The sequence below is a fragment of the Erinaceus europaeus genome, chromosome 16 (genome assembly GCF_950295315.1).
Source record: "Erinaceus europaeus chromosome 16, mEriEur2.1, whole genome shotgun sequence".
Classification (NCBI taxonomy): Eukaryota; Metazoa; Chordata; class Mammalia; order Eulipotyphla; family Erinaceidae; genus Erinaceus; species Erinaceus europaeus.
Genome location: NC_080177.1, coordinates 75,154,873 through 75,180,490, shown reverse-complemented (window position 1 = coordinate 75,180,490; position 25,618 = coordinate 75,154,873). Strand labels below are relative to the sequence as shown.

Below are 25,618 nucleotides of genomic sequence, written 5' to 3'. Positions count from 1 at the left end.
TGAAGCCAGGTTCTTGAGCACTGTAATATGTGCACTCAACCAGGTGCACCAGCACATGGCCCCAACACTGTAATTCTTATGTTGTTTCATATTCATGGAGGTGCACAGGATAGACCACTAGAAGTGATTTTTCTTCATCAAAGAGTATATGCCTATGTAATTTATATCAACAAATTCTCCTCCATTAGGAATTTCTGCTATTTTTGTACTCTCAGCCATATTTTTAAGAAAATGCATAGATTCTTTCTTTCTTTTTACTTTTAGTTTTCACGACTTTTATGAAGGATCTCTTTTTCCAAAGTTATATGACATTTATATTCTGTCTCTAAGATGAAATAGTATTTACTTCTTTCACTTTTTTCTGGCTCCAAAGAGGTGACTGTTCATTTAAAGGTTAGTACATTGTCATTATCTAGACACTGACAGTATATATGCTTTAGTCAGTGGCTTACATTTATAGAGAAAATTATTCTTTTCAAAGAACTTATATGCACATGCTATCTTAGGTGGACCTCAACAGTCAATGTGCTAGGGAAAGCATATCACTTCTGTCTACCAGGTGTGAAAACAGAAAAGAAAGACAATTCAAGGACATGCACATATCCAATACATGAAAGCTCATGAAAATGTAAGTTGTTAGTACACTGATTATTTCTACCAAGAACTAAACTGCCCTTTACCTTGTAATTCTAGAATTTTATTTATTAACTTATCTTTAAGATCATTTTGACCAGAGCATTGCTCAGCTCTGGTAGTACTGAGGGAATGAACCTGGGCCTGAAAGTCTTTTTTTTTTTTTTTTTAAATTTTACCTCTAGTCACTGGGGCTCAGTGTCCACACTAATAAGCCACCTTTCTTGGCAGTCATGTTTTCCCTATTTTTAATTTTGTTTTATTGGATTGAGGGGGGAAATAGATAGATAGATAGATAGATAGGTAGGTAGATAGATATGGAAAGATAGACACCTGTAGACCTGCTTCGCCGCTCCTAAGGTGTCCCCTCTGCAGCTGGGGAGTGGGGACTCAAACCCAGATCCTTGCACAGGTCCTTGCACTTAGTACTGTGTGTGCTTAACCCAGTGTGCCACCACCAGGCCCCAGCATGAAAGTCTTTTTGTGTAGCCATTTTGAGTGCTTCCCAGCACTCAAGTGCCAGATTTTAATTAATTGTATATTAGTGTCATTAGATAAAAATATGGGTATTATAGAGTTACTCATATTTATCTCACACATAACAGAAATATGAAAGCTTTTTTTTTAGTTTGAACTTACTTTGGATAATGAAACATTTTGAGGGGGTTTAGTCCAATAATTTTACAAATTATGAGGGGTTGGGTCCATGCTCCCAGAGGGATAGAGAATGGGAAAGCTATGGGGAGGGGGTGGGATATGGAGATTGGGTGGTGGGAATTGTGTGGAGTTGTACCCCTCCTACCCTACGGTTTTGTTAATTAATCCTTTCTTAAATAAAAAAAAAAATTTAAAAAAATTATGAAGGGTTAACCATGTCAAGAAATAAAATTAAGAGTTGAGAGATACCCCATTACACAGAGCACTTGACTTGTCATGTGTGTGGTCCAAGGTTGAACCCTGGAACCACATGGGAGAACCTATCACTAGGGGAAGCTCCAATGTTGTGGTGTTTCCCCCCTCCCTTTCCTGTCTTTCTATCGCGATGAAAAAGTCTGCCAGGGAGTGGTGAAATCACACATATGTGAGGCTCTCACTATATATAAAACAAACAAACAAATCCCAAAGCAAATCAAAACAAACACTTACTTTGGAAAAATAAATCACATTTTAAGCTAATGTCAGATTCAGCCATGGAAGGTTAAACAATAAGTTGAATATAATGAAACACCTTTCAATATATGAATAATTATTAATTTCAAAAACACAGAAAATGAAATACAAAATAGCAAACAAAGTTTCAAAGCTGTCTAACAGTTCAAAACATGTACTGTCACATGCTTTCAGGCTACTGCCAGGTGACAAAGGAAAAAGTCAAGATGAGAACTATTAGCTTGGAAGATATCATTGTTAAAACTATTAAAAGTTAACATCTGTATGTTTAGTAAGATTCCAAATACTGTTTATAATGTAATTTTGTGTACTAAACAGTGTCTCCCTATCTCTTTGAAAAGACAGGGAAATTCTACTCCATGTATAAACTATTTCGCTGTAAATTTTTAACTGAACTGATTGATCCTTGAGAATGAAAAAACATCTTTCTCCTGTCAAGTGAGTTTCAAACAAATATTAAAGGCTGATATAAACAAACACTATAAAATTGAGAGCCATCAGACAGAAGCAATGAAATCAACAATGAAACCTTGATTTTGGAGTCTTTTTTATCATGCAAACTGTTTTCCGTGAAACAATTTGTAAGTTAAAGTTGTCACTTATTTCTGAAGTTGAAAAACAGCAAAAAGACTTTAGACCCACATATAAAAGGTATTCTTTTTTTTTTTTTTTTGAGACATTGACCTATGTAGTCACTTAAAAACGAACACCACGTCTTTGCGTTATTAAATCTTTGTTTTGATCTATTAGTATTCACCAAAATGCCATTTTATAAAACCTCACATTGAATAAACAAGGCTGGAGGTGACCATCTGCAGCTTTAGAGCCCGCATGTGAATGGATGAAAAGGCTTTGTGTTTTCATTGCCAAGTTTGATTCTTCCAGTCATTAGGCATTCCCCTCAGATCGGCATCAATGAAGCCGGACTCTATTACACCCATGTGTTATATTCTCTTCTCCTCATGGTTTCCTTTGCCAACTCTACTCAAGAATGACTATCGGGTCTTAACCACATTCTTGTCACAGCTGTGTAAAAAGAGAGCATCAGAAAGTCTTCCTAAAACCCATATGTGTATCTGGTCAGTTCTCTGTCTTCAGGTCACCTCACACTGTGGTGTGATTATACAGAGATTCATTCTTGTTCTTGAACTAGGCTACTCCCACCATTCTGGGAGCAATTAGACCCTCCAGCCAGGAGTAGAGAACTTCTTTCAAGACTAATGTGGAATACGTGTAGCTCAGAAGGCAAACTGGTTTAGTTTAAGGAATATGTCTCAAGATATTAAATAGCTTTCTACGTTATTATTATTACTACTATGTAGTTTGGACAAGTGGGAGCATAAATAACATGTATTGTCACATGCTTTCAGGTTACTGCTAGGTGACAAAGGAAAAAGTCAAGATGAGAACTATTAGCTTGGAAGATATCATTGTTAAAACTATTAAAAGTTAACATCTGTATGCTTAGTAAGATTCCAAATACTGTTTATAATGTAATTTTGGGAGGTTTTTTTTTATCATTAGTCTTGCTACAAAAGTACCTGATGTAATAACTGCCAGAATTTTATTTTATTTTGTTCTTTATTCTTAGCTTAAGAATAGTAAAATAAAAAAGGTTTCTATTGAGTTGTTCAATAATACATAATAATAATAATAATATAAGGAAGAATATAGACTCTCCAGCAGCAACCTTATATACTATATTGCCACAGAATTATTTATCTTTTAGTGTAAATGATTAAGGTTTATATATGCACAGTATTTATAATCTCACCAACAGAGAAAATTACATTAAGATAATCGAAACAGTCTATTTTATTAAGAACCAATGTGAATATGCACAATTATCTAACCTAAGGGGGAGAAATACCCAAACATGGAACTGTAGACTTAAGTAAAATAATGTATTTTTACTCATTTTTGGGTCTGTCTTAGTTTCTGTCACAGTTTTATCTTGGGAATAAATCTCATACTTAGGAAGTGCACAGAATATTTTAAGTATATATACTGAGGATTTAATTAAAAAAAATAGATCCTGATTTCTTTTTTTAAAAAAAATTATTTAGAAAATAGAAAACATCGACAAAACCATAGGATAAGGGTGGTGGTGGTGGTGAATCCACACATTTCCCGCCAGCAGGGTTCCATAGCCCATCCCTTCACTGGAAGCTTTCCTATGTATCTCTCTGGGAGCATGGACGCAGGCAGATCCTGATTTCTATGCGAATATAGATTATTTTCTGTATAAATAGAGAAATAAATTACAGCCAATCTATGTGCTTAAGGATAAAGAAAGCCAAGGAGGAAGTTCTAAATGAGTTATCGAGCCTAATACGTTTGAGAACATTCATGCAGGAATGGAGACCTTTAGAAACCCAATTTCTACCCCTAGCTTCGTTTCCCTATTTCCACGAAAGCGCTCTGATGTATAATGGTGGCTACTGTTATTAAATTACCTTTTCCTAGGAAATTCAAACCACTTGAAAGATCTTATTTTATCAGTTCTAAGATTATTTGCACATGAGTGTGTTTTCCTATCTTCACAGGAGTACCCAAGAGCTCCGTAGTCTGTCGAGGGTAAATAGTAAGGTTTCTAACTGAAGAACAGAAAACCTAAGGTACTCAAATACTAACGAGTAATCAAAGGAAAGGACATTGCAGATCATATTGCCATGCTAAGGAAGTCACATTCTGCCGGTAAGTATGCAGTGAAAATTACATTTGAATGCCATTCCTGTGGAAGTACTCTTGTTACATCATCAAGTTCTTAGAAAAATAGACATCTCATGGTGATATCCTGTAATTTCTCTAAAATGAGAAGATGCTTTATCTCTGACCTATAGTCACTGTAGGATTTGGATTAAAGAAAAATAAAAAAATTTCTGCACTTGACTGAGTTGTTAGTGAGTCTAAAACAGGATGAGTTGTTAGTGGAACAGTTGTTAGTCTAAAACAGGATGGGTTGCTCTCATATTTTAACTTTTTGTCCATTCAATCTGCTTCTTTGTGCTAACTTGAAATGTGTTTTCTTTATCTTAGTAAACAAAAATGAACTCGGCCAACTCCAGATCATCTACTGAAAAGCTGGTTCTGATATGAAGTAGATCAAATGCAAGATATGTGTTGCTATTAACCTTTTAGTCCCTGCTTTCATGTTTTTGTTTTCCATGCTTCATTCCATAAAACTAACTATAGAAGGCACCCCATCTGTGAAAGTATAGGATTTTAGGCTTAGGGAATCCTTTTCTTCTTCATCCTGGATTTTTTGTTTTCTACTTATAGGAATTTCTCAAAACCTGTATTAGACTCTGTATTTAATAATCCTATGTTAGACTTTCTCTGGTAGAAAGAAATGAGCTATAAAATTAAAAACTAGGTTTTTTTTTTTTCTTTTTGAATTGAGATAGTCCCTAAAGATCCAGTTCCAGGACCTAAAACCTTAGTTCTTATAAAGAAGTGAATATAGTTATATATCTGTCAAAACATGGTAGGCATCCTTAAAAAAATACTTCTCTAGAAATCTACTTTATATACTCAGTGGGTCATAACATATAATGATTTTTATTCCATATATATAATGGAATTAAACTTTCAATAAAAGAATGCTTTTTAATAGAGTACATTACTTATCTTGCATAAATTATATATTTAATGTTAAAACAAGTTATGATTTACAAACCCAGAATATTAAGTTCTTAAAATCAGGCATCGTGTGTTAAGTATGTTATTAATTAAGTATGTTGCAGTAATTAATTATGTTAAAAAGTAAGTATGTTGCAATAACTGCTTAGTAGTCATCTAAGTCCATTTTTCATCTATGAGTCACAGTAAAGCGACATCTAATTAGATACGTAGTTAGAAGATGCCTTCCAAAGCTGACTGGGGCATGCATTTGTACATTACCCACTACAAATAATTTAACTATCTAAATTATTTTCTGAGATATATATATATATATATCAGATTCCACTGAGCTTTTAAATTTCAAGTACGAAAACGCTTTGAAGAACACTTTCTAGGAAAAGTTTTAAATCTCATTTATTGAAATCATTAGTTCAAAGTCAATTCTCAACACTATATCAAATATTGACTTAGTATTCTCCATTGGGAATTTATGAAACTTACTCTTTGAGTCAATCAACAAGTATTTATAAAGTGCTCTGGCACGTTTAATAATGTCTTGCAACTTATAGTTCATTTATAGAAAAAAAAAATCCCAGGTAAATTTTGCAAGAAGAATTTTAGTGAGAAGACAACATAATTACAAAAGTACAGTGATATCGTTCATATTAAATCATATACAATTATTTTTCATTTTGGTTAATATCAGATTCTGGAACCAGCAACAAAACTAAAAAAGTATAGTGGAATCTTTTTAACAAGGATAGTTGTAAGTTTTTTATTTTTATTTTTTTAATTTTCCAGTGAGAGTTGCTTTTTTTTTTTTTAATCAAGAAACTGTGGAAGTGTTCTGCTCCTCTTCCCAGCACCTAGAGTCATCTAGTCTGATTTATAATTCAACCTGCAAACAGATTAAGCAGCCGAGTTTGTGGAAAGTATGTTTGTTCTACGCTAAGAACTCTTGTGTGACACTATGGCGACTCCCCTGACACTTAGGAGAAAACTACAGACAGTTTTTAACTCGTCAGCAGGGAAACCAGGCTGAGAATTCACCATTTCTTTGTAATCTCAACTTCTTCATAGAAATCAGTATTTGACCAAGAGACAGGAAAGATGTCGTGTTAGCTTTGTATGTTTTTTTCTTTTCTTGGTGTCAATGGCTCAAACGACCCAGGATGCTCCATATCTCCAAAGGAAACATACTGTGTTTTCTTTTTTCCTTCAGTAGAACTCATGCAAATTTTCAATAGCCTTTTAGAAGACAAGTATAGAAGAAAATTCAAAATAGTTCGCCCCCCCTCCCCCCAGTGTTTAAGTTCATGACTTTTTCTAGACCTTTTGGTCTAGTTTATTATGCAGCTATACTTGATGAAGGAATTTGAATCATGTCAAGATAAATCTGACCCACAGTAAAGATGACATGCCACAAATTTTACTGCAAAAAATTTATTTTGAGAGAGATATAACCCAGTTAGCCTGGTTGCAAATATTTTCATTTTTTTAAGCTCGATGTATATAGTTCAGATATGCTCAAGTATGCCATGTTATATTGAAAAAAAGAAAAGCTTTTGGAAAACATCTGTCTAATCCACAAGAAACAATATCTGTAGGAAGGAAATTGGGTAGAAGGGAAGATATAGAATAAAGGACCGGGGCTGGGTGGTGGCGCACCTGGTTGAGCGCACATGTTATAGTGCAAAAGGACTCAGGTTCGAGCCCCCGGTCCCCACTTGCAGGGGGAAAGCTTCACGAGTGGTGAAGCAGGGTTGCAGGTGTCTCTCCGTCCCTCTCCCTCTCTATCTCCCCTTCTTGATTTCTGGCTGTTTCTAACCAAAAAAATAAAGATAAAAAAAATTAAAAAAAAAAAGAATAAAGGTCATACAGCTTTAAGTCTCTCATGATAATAAGAATATCACTCAATGGGTAGCGTATTGCTTTAATACATAAATAATATCTAAATAGATAAACTGTTTTCTTTAATAGGCAAGGTTTATGGCTGGTCTTTGACAAACCAATTAAGAAAATTCTAACCAGCTCTCTAGTTCCCTCTCCCTCCACATTAACTCTCTAAAAGCAAGTTTCTCAGTCTCTGAAAAAGCCAACTAAAACCTAAATTACGATATGTTCTTCTTCTACAAATATCCACAATATTCCCTGTCCCCCATCTTTATTGAATAGGACAGAGGGAAATTGAAAGACAAAGGGGAGATAGAAAGGGAGAGAGAGAGAGACAGACATCCGTTTCACTGCTTGTTAAGTGTCCCTCCTACAGGTGGGGAGCAGGGGCTCGAACCTGGTTCTTTGAACACCTTAATATGTGTGCTTAACCGGGTGCACCATGCCTGGCCCCCACATTATTTATTTCTTTTCTTTCTTTATTAAGAGGTTAATGCACTGCAGTACAGTTGTTCATATATGAGTACAACTTCTCATTTCTCTGTGAGAAGGGCCTCACCTTCAACTAAAGTCCTGTTCCACTGTCATGCAGAGACTTGCACAAGGAGAGTAGTGCTTATTCCAAAGATGGATTCCCACGAATGAAACTTTAAGCTTTATGACACCTGGGGCAAGGAGCTATTTTTGGTGGCCAGTGAGGTCTGGAATTCACTACACTTTACCCTATTAGTCATTACCTGCCTGAAAATATTAACTTGCATGTGGATAGAAATTTTGTAGACAATGGAATACTACTCAGCTATTAAAAGTGGTGATTTCACCATTTTCATCCCATCTTGGATGGAGCTTAAAGGAATCATGTTAATCTTGTTAATTGAGATAAATCAGAAACAGAAGGATGAAATGGGATGATCTCACTCACAGGCAAAAGATGAAAAACAAGATCAGAATAGAAAACACTAAGCAGAACTTGGGCTGGAGTTGGTGTATTGCAAAACAAAAGACTCTGGGGTGGGTGGGGTGGTGGGGAGGAGGGTTCAGGTCCCGGAACAGGATGGCAGAGGGCCTAGTGGAGATTGTATTGTTATGTGGAAAACCGGGAAATGTTATACATGTACAAACTATTGTATTTACTGTCAACTATAAAACATTAATCCTCCAATAAAGAAATTAAAAAAATAATTTAAGAAGAAATTTTGTATAACTTTTCTTTCCAGGAATATTCCTGTAGGTTCAAGAGGTTAAGAAGTGTTCTTGTTTGTTTTTTTTTTGCCCCCAAGGTTACCGCTGGGACTTGGTACCTGCACTAGGGAGTCACTGCTTCTGGAGGCTATCTTTTTTTTTTTTTCTTTTCCTTTCTCTTGTTGTTGGATAGGACAGAGAGAAAGTCAGAGGGGGAGAGAAAGATGACACCTGCAGACCTGTTTCACTGCTTGTGAAGTGACCCCCATTCAGGTGGGGAGCTGGGGGGCTCGAACCGGGATCCTTGCTCCTGTCCTTGCGCTTCGCACACTACGTGGGCTTAATAAACCAGTGCTCTACTAGCCGTCCCTGAAGCAGTGTTTTTTAACCCTGAAGCAAAATAAGGTATGAATTTTAAAATTTAGATTTCTCAGAAAGAGCCTATGGTCTCCACTCTTTCAGAAGATCCCAGGTCTCTGGCATACAGTGACTTGACAGTAGTTGGTATCTATAAGGTTAAAAGTTGATCTTTTATTTTCCAATTAAAAATTTTTTTTTCTCTTTTGTTGTCCTTTTGTTGTGGCTCTTATTGTTGTTACTGATGTCATTGTTGTTGGATAGAACAGAAAGAAATGGGGAGTCGGGCTGTAGCGCAGCGGGTTAAGCGCAGGTGGCGCAAAGCACAAGGACTGGCGTAAGGATCCCGGTTCGAACACCGGCTCCCCACCTGCAGGGGAGTCGCTTCACAAGCGGTGAAGCAGGTCTGCAGGTGTCTATCTTTCTCTCCTCCTCTCTGTCTTCCCCTCCTCTCTCCATTTCTCTCTGTCCTATCCAACAACGACAACAACAATAATAACAATAACAATAAAACAACAAGGGCAACAAAAGGGAATAAATAAATAAAATAAATATTAAAAAAAAAGATCTTTTAAAAAAAAGAACAGAAAGAAATGGAGAGAGGGGAAGACAGAGAGGGGGAGAGAAAGATAGACACCTGCAGACCTGCTTCACCGCTTGTGAAGTGACCCCCCTGTGATTGGGGAGACAGGGGCTCGAACCGGGATCCTTACACCACTCTTTGCACTTGGGCCATATGTGCTTAACCCACTGCGCTACCACCCAACCCCCAGAAAGTTGATCTTGAAGGCTGAGTGAGGGATCCCTACTCTGGAGTGAAAGGAATTGCAATAGCAACATCAAGAGGGAAAGCAGGTGGGGACTAGTTACCAGTCTTTTTAAAAAAAATTAATATATATTTTTATTAGATATTTAATAGTGATTAAGAAGACTCTATGATAAAAGGGTTACAATTCTATGCCCCTGCCTCACCCCCAAGGGTAAGTACCACAGTTCTCTCAGGTCACAGATATGGGCTTCTTCACTCATCTATCAAACTGGCAAAATTGTATACTGGGGTTGATAGAATTTTTTTTCTCCTTTGGAGTCTAAAGAAGATAAGGGCATATCTAAAATTTCCCTGTGGACTCACGATCTGACCTGCTTTTATTTTATCCTGTCATTCTATCAAACTAGCAAATCGTTCCAGCTTATTCACAAACACTTACGGAGTGTAAAACTACTTTACAGCAAGACATTACTGTAGTCTTGAGGATCTGGGGATATAAATATGAAAATGAGGGGGCCAGGTGACGGCACACCTGGGTAAGTGCACATATTAGAGCGCATAAGGACCGAGGTTCAAGCCCCTGGTCCCTGCCTGCCTCGGGGAAGCTTCATGAGTGGTGAAGCTGGGTTGCAGATCTCTCTCTCTCTCTCTCTCTCTCTCTCTCTCCCTCCTCCTCCTCTATCACGTTCTCTCTGTCGTTATTCAATAATAAAAATAAATACAAATTAAAAAAAAGGTGAAAAAGATACTGTCCATGTTTTAGAGAGCTCCATGCCCGGGTGGGGGGGTGGGGGGGGTGGAGTAGGTAAGAGAGAGATGCACAATAATTTGTAACACCTACATGATTAAGACCTCTACCAAAGCCATGGATTAAGTGCTATGAGAACAATCAGGGGCAGAAAAATCAGAAACAACTGGAAGAAGTTAGCTGAAGCTTCATGAAACGGGGTCACAGTAAGACTGCTTCAAGGAGCAACACACGTTTCACTAGGTACAGGTGGAAGAGATGTTTGAAGAAGAAACAGTACATGCAAGAATGTTATAAAAGGAAATGGAACCTGAAGAATGGGAGGAGGTCAGAGATAGGCCTCATCTGTGCTGCTACGTTGTTCATTATTTTAGCTTATAAGGAATGAAAGACTCTGAGAGATTTTAAATAAGGAAGGAACATGACAAGAGTCCTTGGCTACAAAACTGAACTATGGGGAGTCGGTGCAGTAGCGCAGCGGGTTAAGATCAGTTGGCGCAAAGCGCAAGGACCTGTGTAAGGATCCCGGTTTGAGCCCCCGGCTCCCCACCTGCAGGGGAGTCGCTTCACAGGCGGTGAAGCAGGTCTGCAGGTGTCTGTCTTTCTCTCCGCATCTCTGTCTTCCCCTCCTCTCTCCATTTCTCTGTCTTATCCAACAATGATGACATCAATAACAACAACAATAACTACAACAATAAAACAACAAGGGCAACAAATGGGAATAAATAAATAAAATTATATAAAAAAGGCAGAAACTTTTGAAAAAAAGAAGTGCCATGTGGAGAAAAGAGGACTAGTATTCTAGAAGCATTACAGGTATTGCCTCATCGAATTCTTACAACATTATGAAGGAGGTGCGTTATTGCCTATGCTGACACAATATTTTAAAATAAAATGTCCAAGTTCACATCCTTACATATTATTAATTCAGAGCTTGAGCTCTTACCACTATGCTATAAACAAAAGAAAAATAAGCATCTCTATATATGTATATTTGCTATGATAATCTCTTTGTTTTATACTTAGAAAAAAAAGAACGAGCCATTGAGGAGACAGTTTGGAGGTTAAGCACAGGACTGGATGTGAGGATTTATGTCAGTCTCTAACACTGCTTATGCCAGCTGGGTGCTCTGGCATTTTTCTTCTGTTTCATAAAAAAACAAACAAAAATCTTGTGGTCTGGAAGGCAGTGCAGTGGCTAGAGCACTGGGCTCTCAGGCAAGGGGTCCTGAGCTTGACCTCTGGAATTGCATGTTCTGCGGTGATGCTCTGGTTATTTCTCTCCCCTCTTCTCTCATTAATAAATGGATCAATAACGTTTTAAATTTATAAAGGATTTTAAAAATACTAATACTAATGATTTCAGATAATATGGAGAATACTAATACTATTTGAGAACTTTATAAGTTGGTCTCCTTGGAAGACTAGTCTTTCAGGCCAGAAAAATATGATGATGCACTTTATCTCCTCTCCTCCCTCTCTTATTCCCTTCCTCTTTTTCTTTTCTTCCTCTTCCTCCTCCTTCCCCCCCTTCTTTGGCCACCACTGGGGCTTCACTGATCCAGGATAACTTTTCTGACAGACAGTCAGAGACAGAGATAAAGAAACACAGAAAAAGACCCCACAGCCTATGGCAAAGCAAAAGCATGTCCAGTTGAACTACCTTGCCAGCTCTTGTTGATACCCATCAATAAAGATATGCTATACAAACAACAGCAATTTAAAAAGAAATGAAATGGGTTACATATAAAATGGAATGCATGACTGTATTTCATCTAGATATTGTTGTTGGAAATCAGAATGAAAGATTTAAAATTTATGTTAAATTTTGCATTTAACTCTTATAAACGACACAACCATTACATGCAAACTTTTTTCATCAGAGTGGTGTCATTTCCTTAAAAAAATAACAAAACTCTTCTATTTGTGGGTAAATGTGAAAAATAAAGGCAATATAAGTGAGTTTTTCTAAAGGTTAAACTTATAAATTTAAAACAGCATCTGAAAGGATGTCATTTCTTTCTTAATCGTTTAGTTACTTCCATCACAGAATGCTAATGGTGAGTGATAAAATTTAAAATATATAAGGTTGACAATATTTCCACAGATTTTTTTTTTGAAATTTCATTGATCTCAAAGATATATTATTTGGGGGAAGATTTTAGTCAAGTATTAAAAGTTTTAAAAAAACATTATATTTTTTTAGCTTATTTATTGGCTTTAAGCAAATAGAGGCAACACAGATCTTGACTGTCAATAGCTCTTAATTTATAATTTAACTAAGATCTACCTATACATTGTGTTCATAGTTAATACATTGCAAATATTCAAACACAATTTTTGATTGAATGTAATCGTAATCTTTGACCTATAAAATAAATATTAGTTAAGAAACAACAAGTTTGAAGACACGTTGGTAGTAAAAGATTAATATTCACAATCCCTAAACTATTTAAAAATAATTTTGACTACACATTTGCCTGACTTAGTGGTATTAATCAAAATATTACTCCTGGTATGCTATGGAAATGGTTGAGAAGTGATTTTTGAATAAAATATAGTGAGAAATAAAAAACCTTGAAGTTTCAAGCCTCGGTTCCCCACCTGCAGGGGAGTCGCTTCACAGGCGGTGAAGCAGGTCTGCAGGTGTCTCTCTTTCTCTCCCCCTCTCTGTCTTCCCCTCCTCTCTCCATTTCTCTCTGTCCTATCCAACAATGAGGACATGAATAACAACAGAAATAACTACAACAATAAAACAACAAGGGCAACAAAATGGAATAAATAAATAAAGTCCCAAAACCTATATATACGCCAGTTTCTGTGAGAGAGAGCATATGTTCACACGTATCTGTAAACTACTGCAAAATATATGCCTGAAAGCAGAAGTGCACTAGAGTTTGCAGTGAGTACCCCCCCTAACACTTCCTCTCCACTGTTCCAAGCTTTGGGTCCATGATTGCTCAACAATTTGTTTGGCTTCGTATGTTAACTCTCTTTTCAGTCACCAGGTGCCAGATGTCATCAGGATGCCGGCCAGGATTCCCTAGACTGAAGACCCCACCCTAAAATGTGTCCTGGAGCTCAGCTTCCCCAGAGACCCACCCTACTAGGGAAAGAGAGAGGCAGACTGGGAGTATGGACCGACCAGTCAACGCCCATGTTCAGCGGGGAAGCGATTACAGAAGCCAGACCTTCTACCTGCTGCAACCCACAATGACCCTGGGTCCATGCTCCCAGAGGGATAGAGAATGGGAAAGCTATCAGGGAAGGGGGTGGGAAATGGAGATTGGGTGGTGGGAATTGTATGGAATTGTACCCCTCCTACCCTATGGTTTTGTTAATTAATCCTGTCTTAAATAAAAAATAAAATAAAAAATAAAAAATAAAAGCCAAAACAACCTTGAAATTAGCACTACTTTACAGCATGAGACTGAAAAAGAAGCCATTAAGGAGAAAGGTATGTGATGACAATGGGTGTCAACCCAGTGTGTGAGTGATGCCATGCCACTGACACAGGAACCAGGGATCCGTGAACAGGACAAGTTCAGTCCCAATAATGCTGCCTTAGAAAACTACCAGAATGTTCAAGTTCCACAAATCAACAAGCAATTTATTTGCCTGATACCTTATTGGTTAACATTTTGCTAGCCGTCACAAGAACTGATTATGCAGAGCTATGGAAATTTCAATGAAAAAAAGCAAAGACCACTGAAAACCAACAGATATAATTATACACTGTGAAAAGCTTTGATAAATACTTCAGAAGAACAGTGCGTGAAAATTAATTTCACTGTATTGGAATCCAGATACCTAGAGGTCTCAGGATACAAGGCCATAGATGATCTCAACCCAACAGGATCACTGTGCAGCTCCTGAGGAAACCTTGTTCCCCTTGTGAATAACTTCACCTAGTCCCAATGCAACGATTTAACTAGTACCAGAATAAGGGGATGTCAAGCTCACTGAGCTCAATCTACTTTTGTCTTCCACTATGAAGACCCCAAGTAGTCTTATTTAGCTGCAAGAAGTGTTTTCTGTTTTGCTTTGTGTAATGCTTTGAAACAACAGAAGAATCGTTCGACTTACTTCTGAACTTTGTCAGTGGTCGCTTGGGAGGCCCGGACAGCACGCTGAAGCTCTAATTCCATGTTTGCTCGATCTGTAAGTGCCTGCTGCAGTTGGCTAGCCAGTTCCTCATTTTGTTGTTGTGTGATGGATACCATGCTCTCTCGATTTCTTAAAGCCTCTTCATAGGTGCTAAGGGTATGATTAAACTGATCTTTCAGATTTTCTTCTTGGGATAAAGATTTGTGCAAACTGAGAAAATACAAAAAAGAAAAAAAAAAGTCACGAAAACATTACTAGGTAGATTGGCCAATAATCTAATTTTAAAAATTGCATTCAGACATAACTATTTCTAAAAGTCAATCAAGACAAACTTCAGTGGGTAAATGATACTGTTTATATACCAATTATACTTGAGAATCCATTTCTCTGCCTCTACGCAGAAAGCTATCCACACACCGTGTAACCAGAGCATATCAAAAGCCAGAAGACGTTAATTTAATTATAGCAGTGTGAACACTGACATTCAAATTTCTCTGAAAGGAATGACAGAGAATTGGAAAAACAAGTATCACTAGGTAAATAAAGATACATTAACAAGATAGGTACAAAGAAGTGAGAACTAAGAGAATGAATATTAGAGTCTGTCCAGCTGAGCACTTAATGAGAATGAATGAGGTTGGCACAAAGACTAATCAGTCTTAGACACAGAATTTTCTGCTTGTCGCAGTGAAGATTTAAGTGAAGTTCAACTCATTAGTCGGACTGCAAGGAAACAATATGTATTCAGCTATATACTCTTTTTGTTAATGAGTCTTATGCCAAATATATCCATTCATTAAGTCACAGAGAGAAATAGCATATAAATTAAAAATAATGAATGCAGAAGGGAATGCAGACTAATAGAATCCTAAAATGCTAAAGGTCAAATCTTTGATATGTCATTACACCTACCACCTGAGGTTATTTTGAAATGGCATCAAGCACCTCACTCAATTAAATAAAGACATTTTGAAAATATAAATATTTAATAAGGGAAATTTAAAATCCACACAGGAGATGTTCTTTTTTTATTAAATAAAATCATTTCAGTATATGCATACAAAAGAAATGTCGATAGGATACTTGAAGTAAGACAACCGAAATATATAATACAGATTGACAATGTGAAGAAAGTAATAAGATTCTTAAAGCTTCAAAAAGCTAGTCAGGGAGTTTTGGTACTGGCCAAATAGATAGTCTGATACTTTCTTTGTAACTGTTCAAAACAAGGAGTTACACATTTCTTCATTGTAATTATGTAGCCTATAAACCTCTTTAGGGTCTTGCACTGGAGAAGGTGTCACACACAATTAAGATGGATATGAAACAGGGACCGTCAGTCTATCACCAAGAAATATCATTTCAGGATTCAGATTAGCCGCTGGAAGAGAGAGTGTTACAAAACTGTGGTCGACTGATTAACAAATAAAAGGGTGGTATATTGATCTCTATTTGTAGAGTATAAAGAACTGAATGTTTCTTTCTATTTTAATCTTACATATATACTCACATTTACAACACACACAGGCTCCTTAATTTAGGAATTCTACATTTGTGTTTAGAAACACGATTCAACATACTCAAATATTAAGAACCAACAATCCATAGTTGTTCATTTCCTAATTTATTATTTTTTTTTCCTCTGCAAATTTATATCTGATTTTAGTTTTCCTCTGAGATAGACTTGTAGCCAGGGCTTTCTACCCTTAAAGTAAAAAAATTCAGTAAAGTGAGTTTAAAAAAAATTAGATACTGTCACTTAAATATCTGTAATGGTAACTTACAGTACTCAAATAAGCTCCCTGAAACAATAGAAGACTATATATTTTTAATTAAATCTCACAATTTATGAGAAAAGTGCTATCAAAACTATTTATTTATTTTGCCACCAGGGTTTTTGCTGGGACTTGGTGCTTGTAGGACAAATTCACCACTCCTGCCAGCCTACCTTCCTTTCTTTCTTTTTTAAAATATTTATTTATTTCCTTTTGTTGCCCTTGTTGTTTTATTGTTGTAGTTATTATAGATGTCGTCGTCGTTGTTGGATAGGACAGAGAGAAATGGAGAGAGGAGGGGAAGACAGAGAGGGGAGAGAAAGACAGACACCTGCAGACCTGCTTCACCGCCTGTGAAGCGACTCCCCTGCAGGTGGGGAGCCCAGGGCTTGAACCCAGATCCTTAAACTGGTCCTTGTGCTTAGTGCTACATGCGCTTAACCCGCTGCACTACTACTGGACTCCCCAGCCTACCTTTCATCTCCCTCCCCTCCCCTCCCCTCCCCTTTCCTTCTCTTCTCCCTCTCTTTTTAAATAGGACAGAGAGACATGAGAGGGAATGGGTATAGAAAGGGAGAAACAGGTAGAGGCTGGGGTCTTGAACCCAGGTCCTCATGTGTGGTGATGTGTTCGCTCAACTTGGTGAATCACTGCCTGAATCTCTTAAACCAAATTTTTACATAATGAAGTAATTGAAACAGAGTCAAGTGACCACCAATCTGCACCAGGAGGCCAAGGCCCTCTTCTCGACTTTCCTTCCCTCTACTTTCCCAGAGTACTTTGCTTTGGTGCAAGACACCACACCCAGTCCAAGTCTTACTCTTTGCTTTCCTTTTCTGTCTTTTTCTTTCTATAAGTTCCACTTGTGAGTGAGATCACTCTGACTGCCATATTGGAGGGCAGACGATTCTGAAAATGTAAGAGTTAAGAGACCAGAAATATTGCTCAACAACTCAGTGCAGAGGACAACCCTCATAACCAAGAGTTATTTTGTGATGTGTCAAGAAGGCCAAGCCCGGTGTAGCTAATATGATGTTAGGTTTGGACTTTGAAGATATAAACTCAAACTTGAGTCTTGTCACACTATATGAGCTTGAGTAAAATGGCTGTATCTCTTGCATTTAAATACTCTAAAGCAATGAGAAGCGAGGGGAGTTGGGGCCAGGCGGTGACGCACCTGGTGAAATGCACACATCACAGTGTGCAAGGACCCAGGTTCTAGCCCCTGGTCCCCTCCTGCAAGGGGAAAGCTTCATGAGTGGTGAAATAGAGCTGCAGGTGTCTTTCTGTCTCTTTCACTTCACTCTCTCTGTCTCTCTCCCCCCTCAATTTCTCTTTTTATCTATTCAATAATAAATAAATACATAATATTAAAAAAAAAAAGAGACAGGTAGAGTTGACCTACAACAAAATGAGGTAATCTATCTATGTGAAAATATCCAATATGATACATGATAAAGAAAGGGCATTCACACAAGGATAGTTTTTAAAAGAAATAATTCATTTTTAACTTACCTTGTATGAAATCTTAACACTCTAAGGATTTTATAAATTCTTTGGAGAAAAACAACTGCCTGCTTTTACAGGTTTTTCATGAATTGGGAGACATAAACTAGTTTTCCTAACCTTTATTACTACTGATAACTATCTTAAATTATTCTGAAGGAGAAGAAAAAAGGCAAGTTTGGCTTGTTTTATTGAGACAAAACAAATAAAGGTGCTCCAAGATTCCACTGTACTTTTCTTATCACATTTCTTTCTATGCCACTTACCACGTGGCAGTGAGGAGGCTAGCAGTAGGTCAGTACACAAAATGGCATTTGAGAAATAGGAAAAAGAAAGCGAGAAAGCAAAAAAAGAAAGAAGCAAAGAAAAGGGAGAAAAAGACCTTCCAAGGACACTGTACCAGGAAATAGCATGGAACTGGTAGATTCTGTTTCTGTGTTGGTTTCTGGTCTTCTGTTAAGATTTTTGAAACTTTTATTTCACTTGGGGTTTCTCAGTTTACAGTTTAGTCTTTAACATTCTCATCTCCCCTTTATGCGTGTCTAGGATCCCAATGACCCTTCATCCCGTCCCTCTTCCTCCTTCCGCAGCATCCTTTGTTTTGGTGTAATATGCCACATTCAGTCCAAATCATAACTTCTGTTCTCCCCTTACCGTAGCTCCTCCTGTAAGTGCGGTCATCAGGTACTGGTCTTTCTCTTTCGGGCTCTCACTCAACATGATGCCTTCAAATTCTGACCAGAATATTGCACAGGAGGTGACCTCATAATTTTTAACTCTGCTAGGATTTTCTTTTTTCATATAGCCAAATGGAAATGCATATTTTTGAAAAAGTGAGCTTATCTCCTATTTTGGATTATTATATTTCTTAAAGATTTATTTAGATGTGGGAATTTTTTTTTTATTTAAAAAAATATTTATAGAGACATCCAGAAATGGAGAGGGAAGTGGGTAACAGAGGAGGAGAGAGACATCTGCAACTCTGCTTTACCACTCGTGAAGCTTTCCCCCACAGGTGGGGACCGGGGGCTCAAACCTGGATCCTTGTGCACTGTAGCACGTGCACTCAACCAGGTGTGCCACCACCTGGCTCCAATGTGGGAATTTTACATGATACATACACACACACACACACACACACACACACACACACACACACACACAGACACACACACACACACACACACCGAGAGAGACACACGCAGAGAGAGAGAGAGAGAGAGAAAGAGAGAGAGGGAGAGAGAGGAGAGAGATAAGTCAGAGAACAATTCAGGTATGGAACCAGGAACTTCAGGCATGCAGGCCCAACATTCTATCATGGGAACTGTTTCCCTAGCCACCCTACATCGGATTGTCACACTGTTACTATCGTGGGAACTGTTTCCCTAGCCACCCTACATCGGATTGTCACACTGTTACTTCTCTTTGGGTTGCTCTTTCTTTGTGCCTCTTATGTCCTGTCACAACATTTCAAGTTTCAGATGAATTGTTAAGTTTTGTGCCGTTTTAGGAAATACTGCTTCTTCTAGGTGTCCACATCCTCTCCAGATTTCCTACGCTATGTATGCTACTTTCCACTGTCCTTATGACCCTCGCACAGCATAGGAAGAGGTATTAAACATATATTTTTAAATTTTTTTATATTTATTTCTTCATTTTCCCTTTTGTTGCCCTTGTTTTTTTATTGTTGTTGTAATTGATGTCGTAGTTGTTAGGACAGAGAGAAATGGAGAGAGGAGGGGAAGACAGGGGGAGAGAAAGCTAGACACCTGCAAGTCTGGGAGGCGACCCAGTGGTTAGAACATTCAGCTTCAGAGTATGAGGTCCTGAGTTCAATCCCTGGCAGATAGACACCTGCAGACCTGCTTCACTGCCTGTGAAGTGACCCCCCCGCAAGTGGGGGGCTTGAACCTGGGTTCTTACTACGGTCCTTGCGCTTAACGCCACGTGCCCTTAACCCGCTGCGTTACCGCCCAACTTCCTAAATATATTATTATATTTCTTTATTGGAGGGTTAATGCTTTACAGAAAAATTAATTAATTAATTACCTTATTTATTTTTCCGGAGCACTGATCACTTCTGGTTTATGGTGGTGCAAGGGATACTGAACGTGGGACTTAGGAACTTCAGGCATGAGAGTCTGTTTGCATAATCATTACACTAACTACCCCTGCCTTAAGCATATTTTTTTTTTGACAGTGGAGTAGATAGCAACATGATTATATAAATAGACTCTGATGCCTGAGGCTCCATGGTCCCAGGTTCAATCTCCCATACCACCATAAGCCAGAACTGATCATAAATATATACATGTAAATATACATATATGTATGTATAAAAATATATATTGATGGGTTGGATGGTGTTGCATCTGGCTGAGTGTATATGTTAACATGACCCAGGACCTGGTGGAAGCTTCAGAAGCTCTAGTGTTGCAGTGTCTCTCTCTCATTCTCCCTCTCAATTTCCCTGTCCCTCTCTGTTTCTCTGTCCTATCTACTTAAAAAACATAAAAAGGACCCGAAAGCAGTGGATTTCTCATGCATGCAATGGAGCCCCACTGATAACCCTGGGGGGAGGGTGGAGAAAGAAAGCCAAAGAAAAGAAAGACAAAATACATTGAACATTGAAAAAATACATTTGCTCAAACTGAAGTGACTCAAGATACATATATTTTAAATCATCCCAATTTTATTTCCCTTCCTTCCCTCCTTATCATTGTATACAGACGTGCGCTCCACTGTTTTCACATACATTCCCCCCAAAAAATTATTAATGTTTTCAGTTTATTAAATAATTTTGTTATTTTTAATTTTTGGTATTATCTTTACTTATTTATTGGATGAAGACAGCCAGGAATTGAGAGGGAAGGCAATGAAGGAGAAAGACAGACAGATACCTGCAGCCCTGCTTCACCACTCGTAAAGCTTTCCCTCTGTAGGTGGGGACCAGGGGCTCGAACCCAGGTCCTTGCACATTGTAACATGTGCACTCAATCAAGTGCGCCACCACCTGGCCCCCATTCTCAATAAAATATTTAGGCATGAGTTTAACAAAGTATGTACAGGACCTATTTGAGTCAAACTATGTAACTGTGATGTAAGAAACCATTGAGGACCTAAACAGGAGATTTTTTTCATGTGCATAGATAAGAAGGTACAGTGTAAGCTGTCAACCCTTCTCAACTTCATCTGCTGACTCTGTAATTCTGATGACAACACAGAAACTCTTTTGTAGGTACTGATGAATTAACTATAAAGATCAGAACACTTAAATTCCATTTTGAAGGAGGACCGAGTCAGAGGACTGGTACTATATAACTTCCCAATTTATTATAAAACAAAACCAGTTAAGACAGAATTATTATTATTACGTTTTAGTTGGGGGACTAATGGTTAGTAAATACAGTTTTTGAAACACGTGCAAAATTTCTCAGTTTTCTGCAAGATATTCTCACCCCCAGCCTACGCCCTCCTCCACTATCATGAACCAGGACCTGAATACCCACCCACCCACCCACCCGCCTGCCAAATCCTTTACTTTGGTGCAATACACCTCAAGACAGAAGTGAGCTAGTCCCTTCGGTAGCTTGCCTGGTGGTTGACTCTCACAGAATTGTATAAGTGAAAAAACCAACAGGTCAACAGAAGAAAATAGAGAGCTCTGAAATCAATCCATAGTCAGCTGATCTTTGACACTGAATAAAGGCAGTTCAATGGAAAGGGGTCCCTACTTCTTCATTTTAAAAATATTTATTTAGTTTGGACAGAGAAAGAGAGAAATTGAGAGGGGAGGGGGGAGTTTAAGTGGGATAGACACAAGAGAGACACTTGCAGCATTGTTTCACCACTTGTGAAGCTTCCTGCCCTGCAGGTAGGGACCAAGCACTTGAACCTGGGTCCTTGCACACTGTGATGTGTGTGCTGAACCAGGTGTGCGTACCACCACCCGGCCTCCTCACTATTTCTTTTCTCATCACACCTCTTGACAGCCTTCCATTCCAGGCATGGCCTTGCATGACAGAGCCATGGATATGGAAGGAAGGCTATGACAGGATTCTCCTGGGGATTCTCCTGGTCTATATCACTCCTATTTTTCTTCATTTATTTTTCTTTCATGTTTAATTTTTTAATTTAAAACCATCTCTATCAGTAACTTATGCAATGATAAGTGAATGTTAGCTTGGGAAATTCAGACAATGTCTATATAGACATTGTTTTATAATATAGTTACAGAAATGATCTTATAACACAATTTTGTGGAGGAGTCTGGCTATGCTAAATATAGAGAAAAGTTATATATGGGGTTGGGGGGCGGTGTACCTGGTTGAACACACACATTACAGTGCGTAAGGACCTGGGTTCAATCCCCTGGTCCCCGCCTGCTGGTGTTTCAGTTCTTGGTCTCTCTCTCTCTCTCTCTCTCTCTCTCTCTGTGTCTCTCTTTCTTCTTCTTCTCTATCTCCCCATTCCCTCTCAACTTTTCTGTCTCTATCCAAAATAAATAAATAGATAAAATAATTTTTAAAAATTACATTAAAAAAGAGAAATGTTCTGTGTGCACACAGGGCACTAAGTACTTAACCTAATTATATTTTTTGTAGTTTTTCTGTAAAATATGTTAAAATTAAAGAGTTGAATAAAAATCAACCCAAGCTGCTAACAGACTGCTTTATCTACATATTAGAGGGATTTAAAGATAAAAGTAAGGTTATTGTTTCTTGGAGAGCTAAAGTACTCAGTAAAACATACATTGAAGGTTTCTTCAAAAGGGAATACTTGCTTTATCAGCAGTCTGATAAGACCACAACAAGCCCTATGTCACATTTACCGGCATTAGAATTCTTTCCAAAAATGTAGCCAATTATCAGGATGAATGTCATTTACTTTTGTTTTGGTCTCCAGGGAATACTGTTTACTTTGCTTTAAAATTTATGTGAGTCATTTGGGTTATATGCCTTTTTTAATTAGCTTGAAGGAAGTAATCACCGGGGAGAAAGAGGAAATCAATTCTGATCTGATATTGATAGCTACTGTGCTGTAAACTGTGTGTCCTTCCTAATTAAATGTCAACATGGTCCATTCTAAAGTCCAGCGGCAATGACAACAGTCACTAGGAAAGATTGCCTCAGCACAGCTCTGCGCATTGCCCTGGCCTGTATTTCTGTCATTGCTGTGCTTGTGCAATCATTGCTGGGGTGAATACTGGTTGTAACTGACTCTTTCTCTTTTTTTTTTTTTGTTCCCAGGTCATCTTTAGAGAAAAGATTCGACAAGAATGTAGAGTGCTCTGTAATACCTCCAGTTACTTATTAACTATGTCCTTCTGAGAGCTAATCAATGGCATTGCAGGGAGGCAAATTTGTTGCACTAAACTGCCCTCCTGCCCAAAGCCAACTCTTGGTAAATATTGAATGGCAGTAAAGGTGTTTTGCTAGTTATCGGACTGATATGTTAGAGGACTCTTAAAAGCAACTTTATCTTACCTTTCCTTCCATAAATAATTTGCTCAGCGATATAGCGTGGAGGTGTAAAAGCATTTGGTTTTTCCTTTGATTGAGTTTCTTGCTCAGAAAAAAAAAAAGCCCAAAAGAGAACAAATATTACAAAATGCTCATTTGAATCAATGCTATGCCATTTAAATACAAAACAGAGAAAAGGAAAGGGGGGGAGAGCACCATCAAACTTCTCTCCTTGGTAAAATGCCAACTCAAAGGATAAAACAACCCAGCCCCTTTCACTTAACCAAATACTACTCCAGACTTGTTCAAAACCCATTGTACAGCTGCTGTCATAAGGAAATGCTTTTAACTTTCTGTTGCTATAGAGTTGCCACACGTCCTGTAAAAATCAAGACATTTGGATTTTTGTTTTTTATTCAACACAGTAAAGGTTGGGTTTTACATCTTTATCTTTTCAATTATCTACTGAGTTTCAGGGCCCTGGTTTTACTTTAACTCTGTGATGGGAAAAAAAACCCCAATACTTCTTGGCTTTAAAGAAACAATAAATTTCACCAGACTAAAGTATGGCTAGATCACCTGATAATTGCTTAGGTTCTTTCTAGAAAGGAGACCACTTTCTTTCAATTTATATTTAATTCATGCTTATAGATTTATTTATTTATTTTTATCTCCAAGGTTATCGCTGAGGCTCAGTGCCTGCACTATGAATCCACTGCTCATGGAAGCCACCCCCCCATTTCTGTTACCCTTGTTGCTCTAGTTGTTATTATTGTTATTGCTATTGTTGTTGTTGGATAGGACAGAGAGAAATTGAGAGGGGAGAGAGAAAGATAGACACTTGCAGACCTGCTTCACTGCTTGTGAAGCGACACCCCCCCAGGTGGGGAGCCGGGGGCTCGAACCTAGATCCTTGCACTGGTCACTGCACTTAACCCATTGAGCCACCCCCTAATTTTTTAAAAAAATATTTATTTATTTTCCCTTTTGTTGCCCTTGTTGTTTTATTGTTGTAGTTATTGATGTCGTTGTTGTTGGATAGGACAGAGAAATGGAGAGGGGAGAGGAAGACAACGAGGGGGAGAGAAAGAGAGACACCTGCAGACCTGCTTCACCGTCTGTGAAGGGACTCCCCCACCACAGGTGGGGCTTGAACCGGGTTTCTTAGCTGGTCCTTGTGCTTCGCACCACGTATAGTTAACCTGCTGCACTACCACCCAACTTTCTATAAATCTTTTTTTTAAAGGTATTGAAAAAAACCAAGATCCCCACCCTTGTGTGGAAAGAGAGAGAGAGACAGAGAGAGAGAGATGGCATTCCCTCCTGGGCCAATTTTTTCATTCTTTTCATTCGAGATAGAGAAGGGGGAAGAAAACCAGAGCGCCGCTCCAGCAGCTGTGGAACATTCCCTGGTGGTGTGGTGCTCCAGTGTGTTCGGATCCTCGGCTTCGGCCATGGTAAGAAGCACTTTCCACTAGTGGGGAGTTACTTCTTGGTCATCTCTTGTGGGACTTTGCCAATCAAGCTGATCTAGCTTTAGCAAAGACCCAACTGGAAGTTAAGAAACCTTCAGTCTTAGGCCAAGAGGCTCTTATCTCCCTACTATTTTCTACTTTGTCTTTTACATCAAGACTTTTCGACATATTTGTAATCTGATCTAGAGAAGTTAGACAGGATAAACATAGATTACAGGTAACTGAGGCTAAGGGGGAATTTTTACTGCTTTTACAGTCGAAAATGTTTCAAACTAAAATAAAGTAGGACAAGATGCCATTGCTGCTAAACTTAAGGTAGTAAAGATCAGAGTTCTTCCAGGAAGCAATGCTGCTATTTCCTCCTTCTGAAAAATTCAAGGGTTGGGGGACAGCACAATGGTTATGCAAAACTACTCTCATGCCTGAGGTCCCAGGTGTCCCAGGTTCAATGGCCAGCACAACCATAAGCCAGAGCTGAGAAATGCTCTGGTCTCCTGTATCTCTCCCACAGGCAGTGCACTCAGTAGAGCATATATGTTCTCACGTATGAAGACCTAGGCTAGCGTCCTTCACTAGCCATAAGGAATCTAGAGCTCTAAGCAGTCTAGGTCAGAGAAGATGCAAAGGAATGATCACAGTCAGGGGACAGAACACAGGGCTCCAAGGACTGAAAGATCCTGGGGGCAACTGAATAACCTAGTGTGGAAATGTCTTGTGTTATCTATTCTAGGTTATGGCTAACTAGTTCCACTTTACAGATTCTCACAAGAGGCTGTCGAAAACTCCTGCTAGAACAAAATCTGACAGTATCCCTTTAAATATAGCAGAAGCCAAATGCTGGGAAGTGGTAGAGTGGGTAGGTCCCAGGTCACATTCCCACCTTCTCCTATGCTGAAGTGGTGCTCTGGGCCACTCTT

At 38.3% G+C, this 25,618-nt stretch overlaps 1 protein-coding gene across 4 annotated transcripts in view; it reads right to left on the bottom strand.

Annotated features, from left to right (window-relative positions):
- Window positions 1-25,618, bottom strand: part of MIPOL1 (mirror-image polydactyly 1) — a 265,158-nt gene that overhangs the window by 26,854 nt on the left and 212,686 nt on the right. For all 4 annotated transcript variants that reach the window (XM_060175449.1, XM_060175451.1, XM_060175450.1 and 1 more), the window contains one exon: window positions 14,463-14,693. In XM_060175449.1, the coding sequence (XP_060031432.1) occupies window positions 14,463-14,693 (231 nt within the window). The remainder of the gene's footprint in view (window positions 1-14,462; window positions 14,694-25,618) is intronic.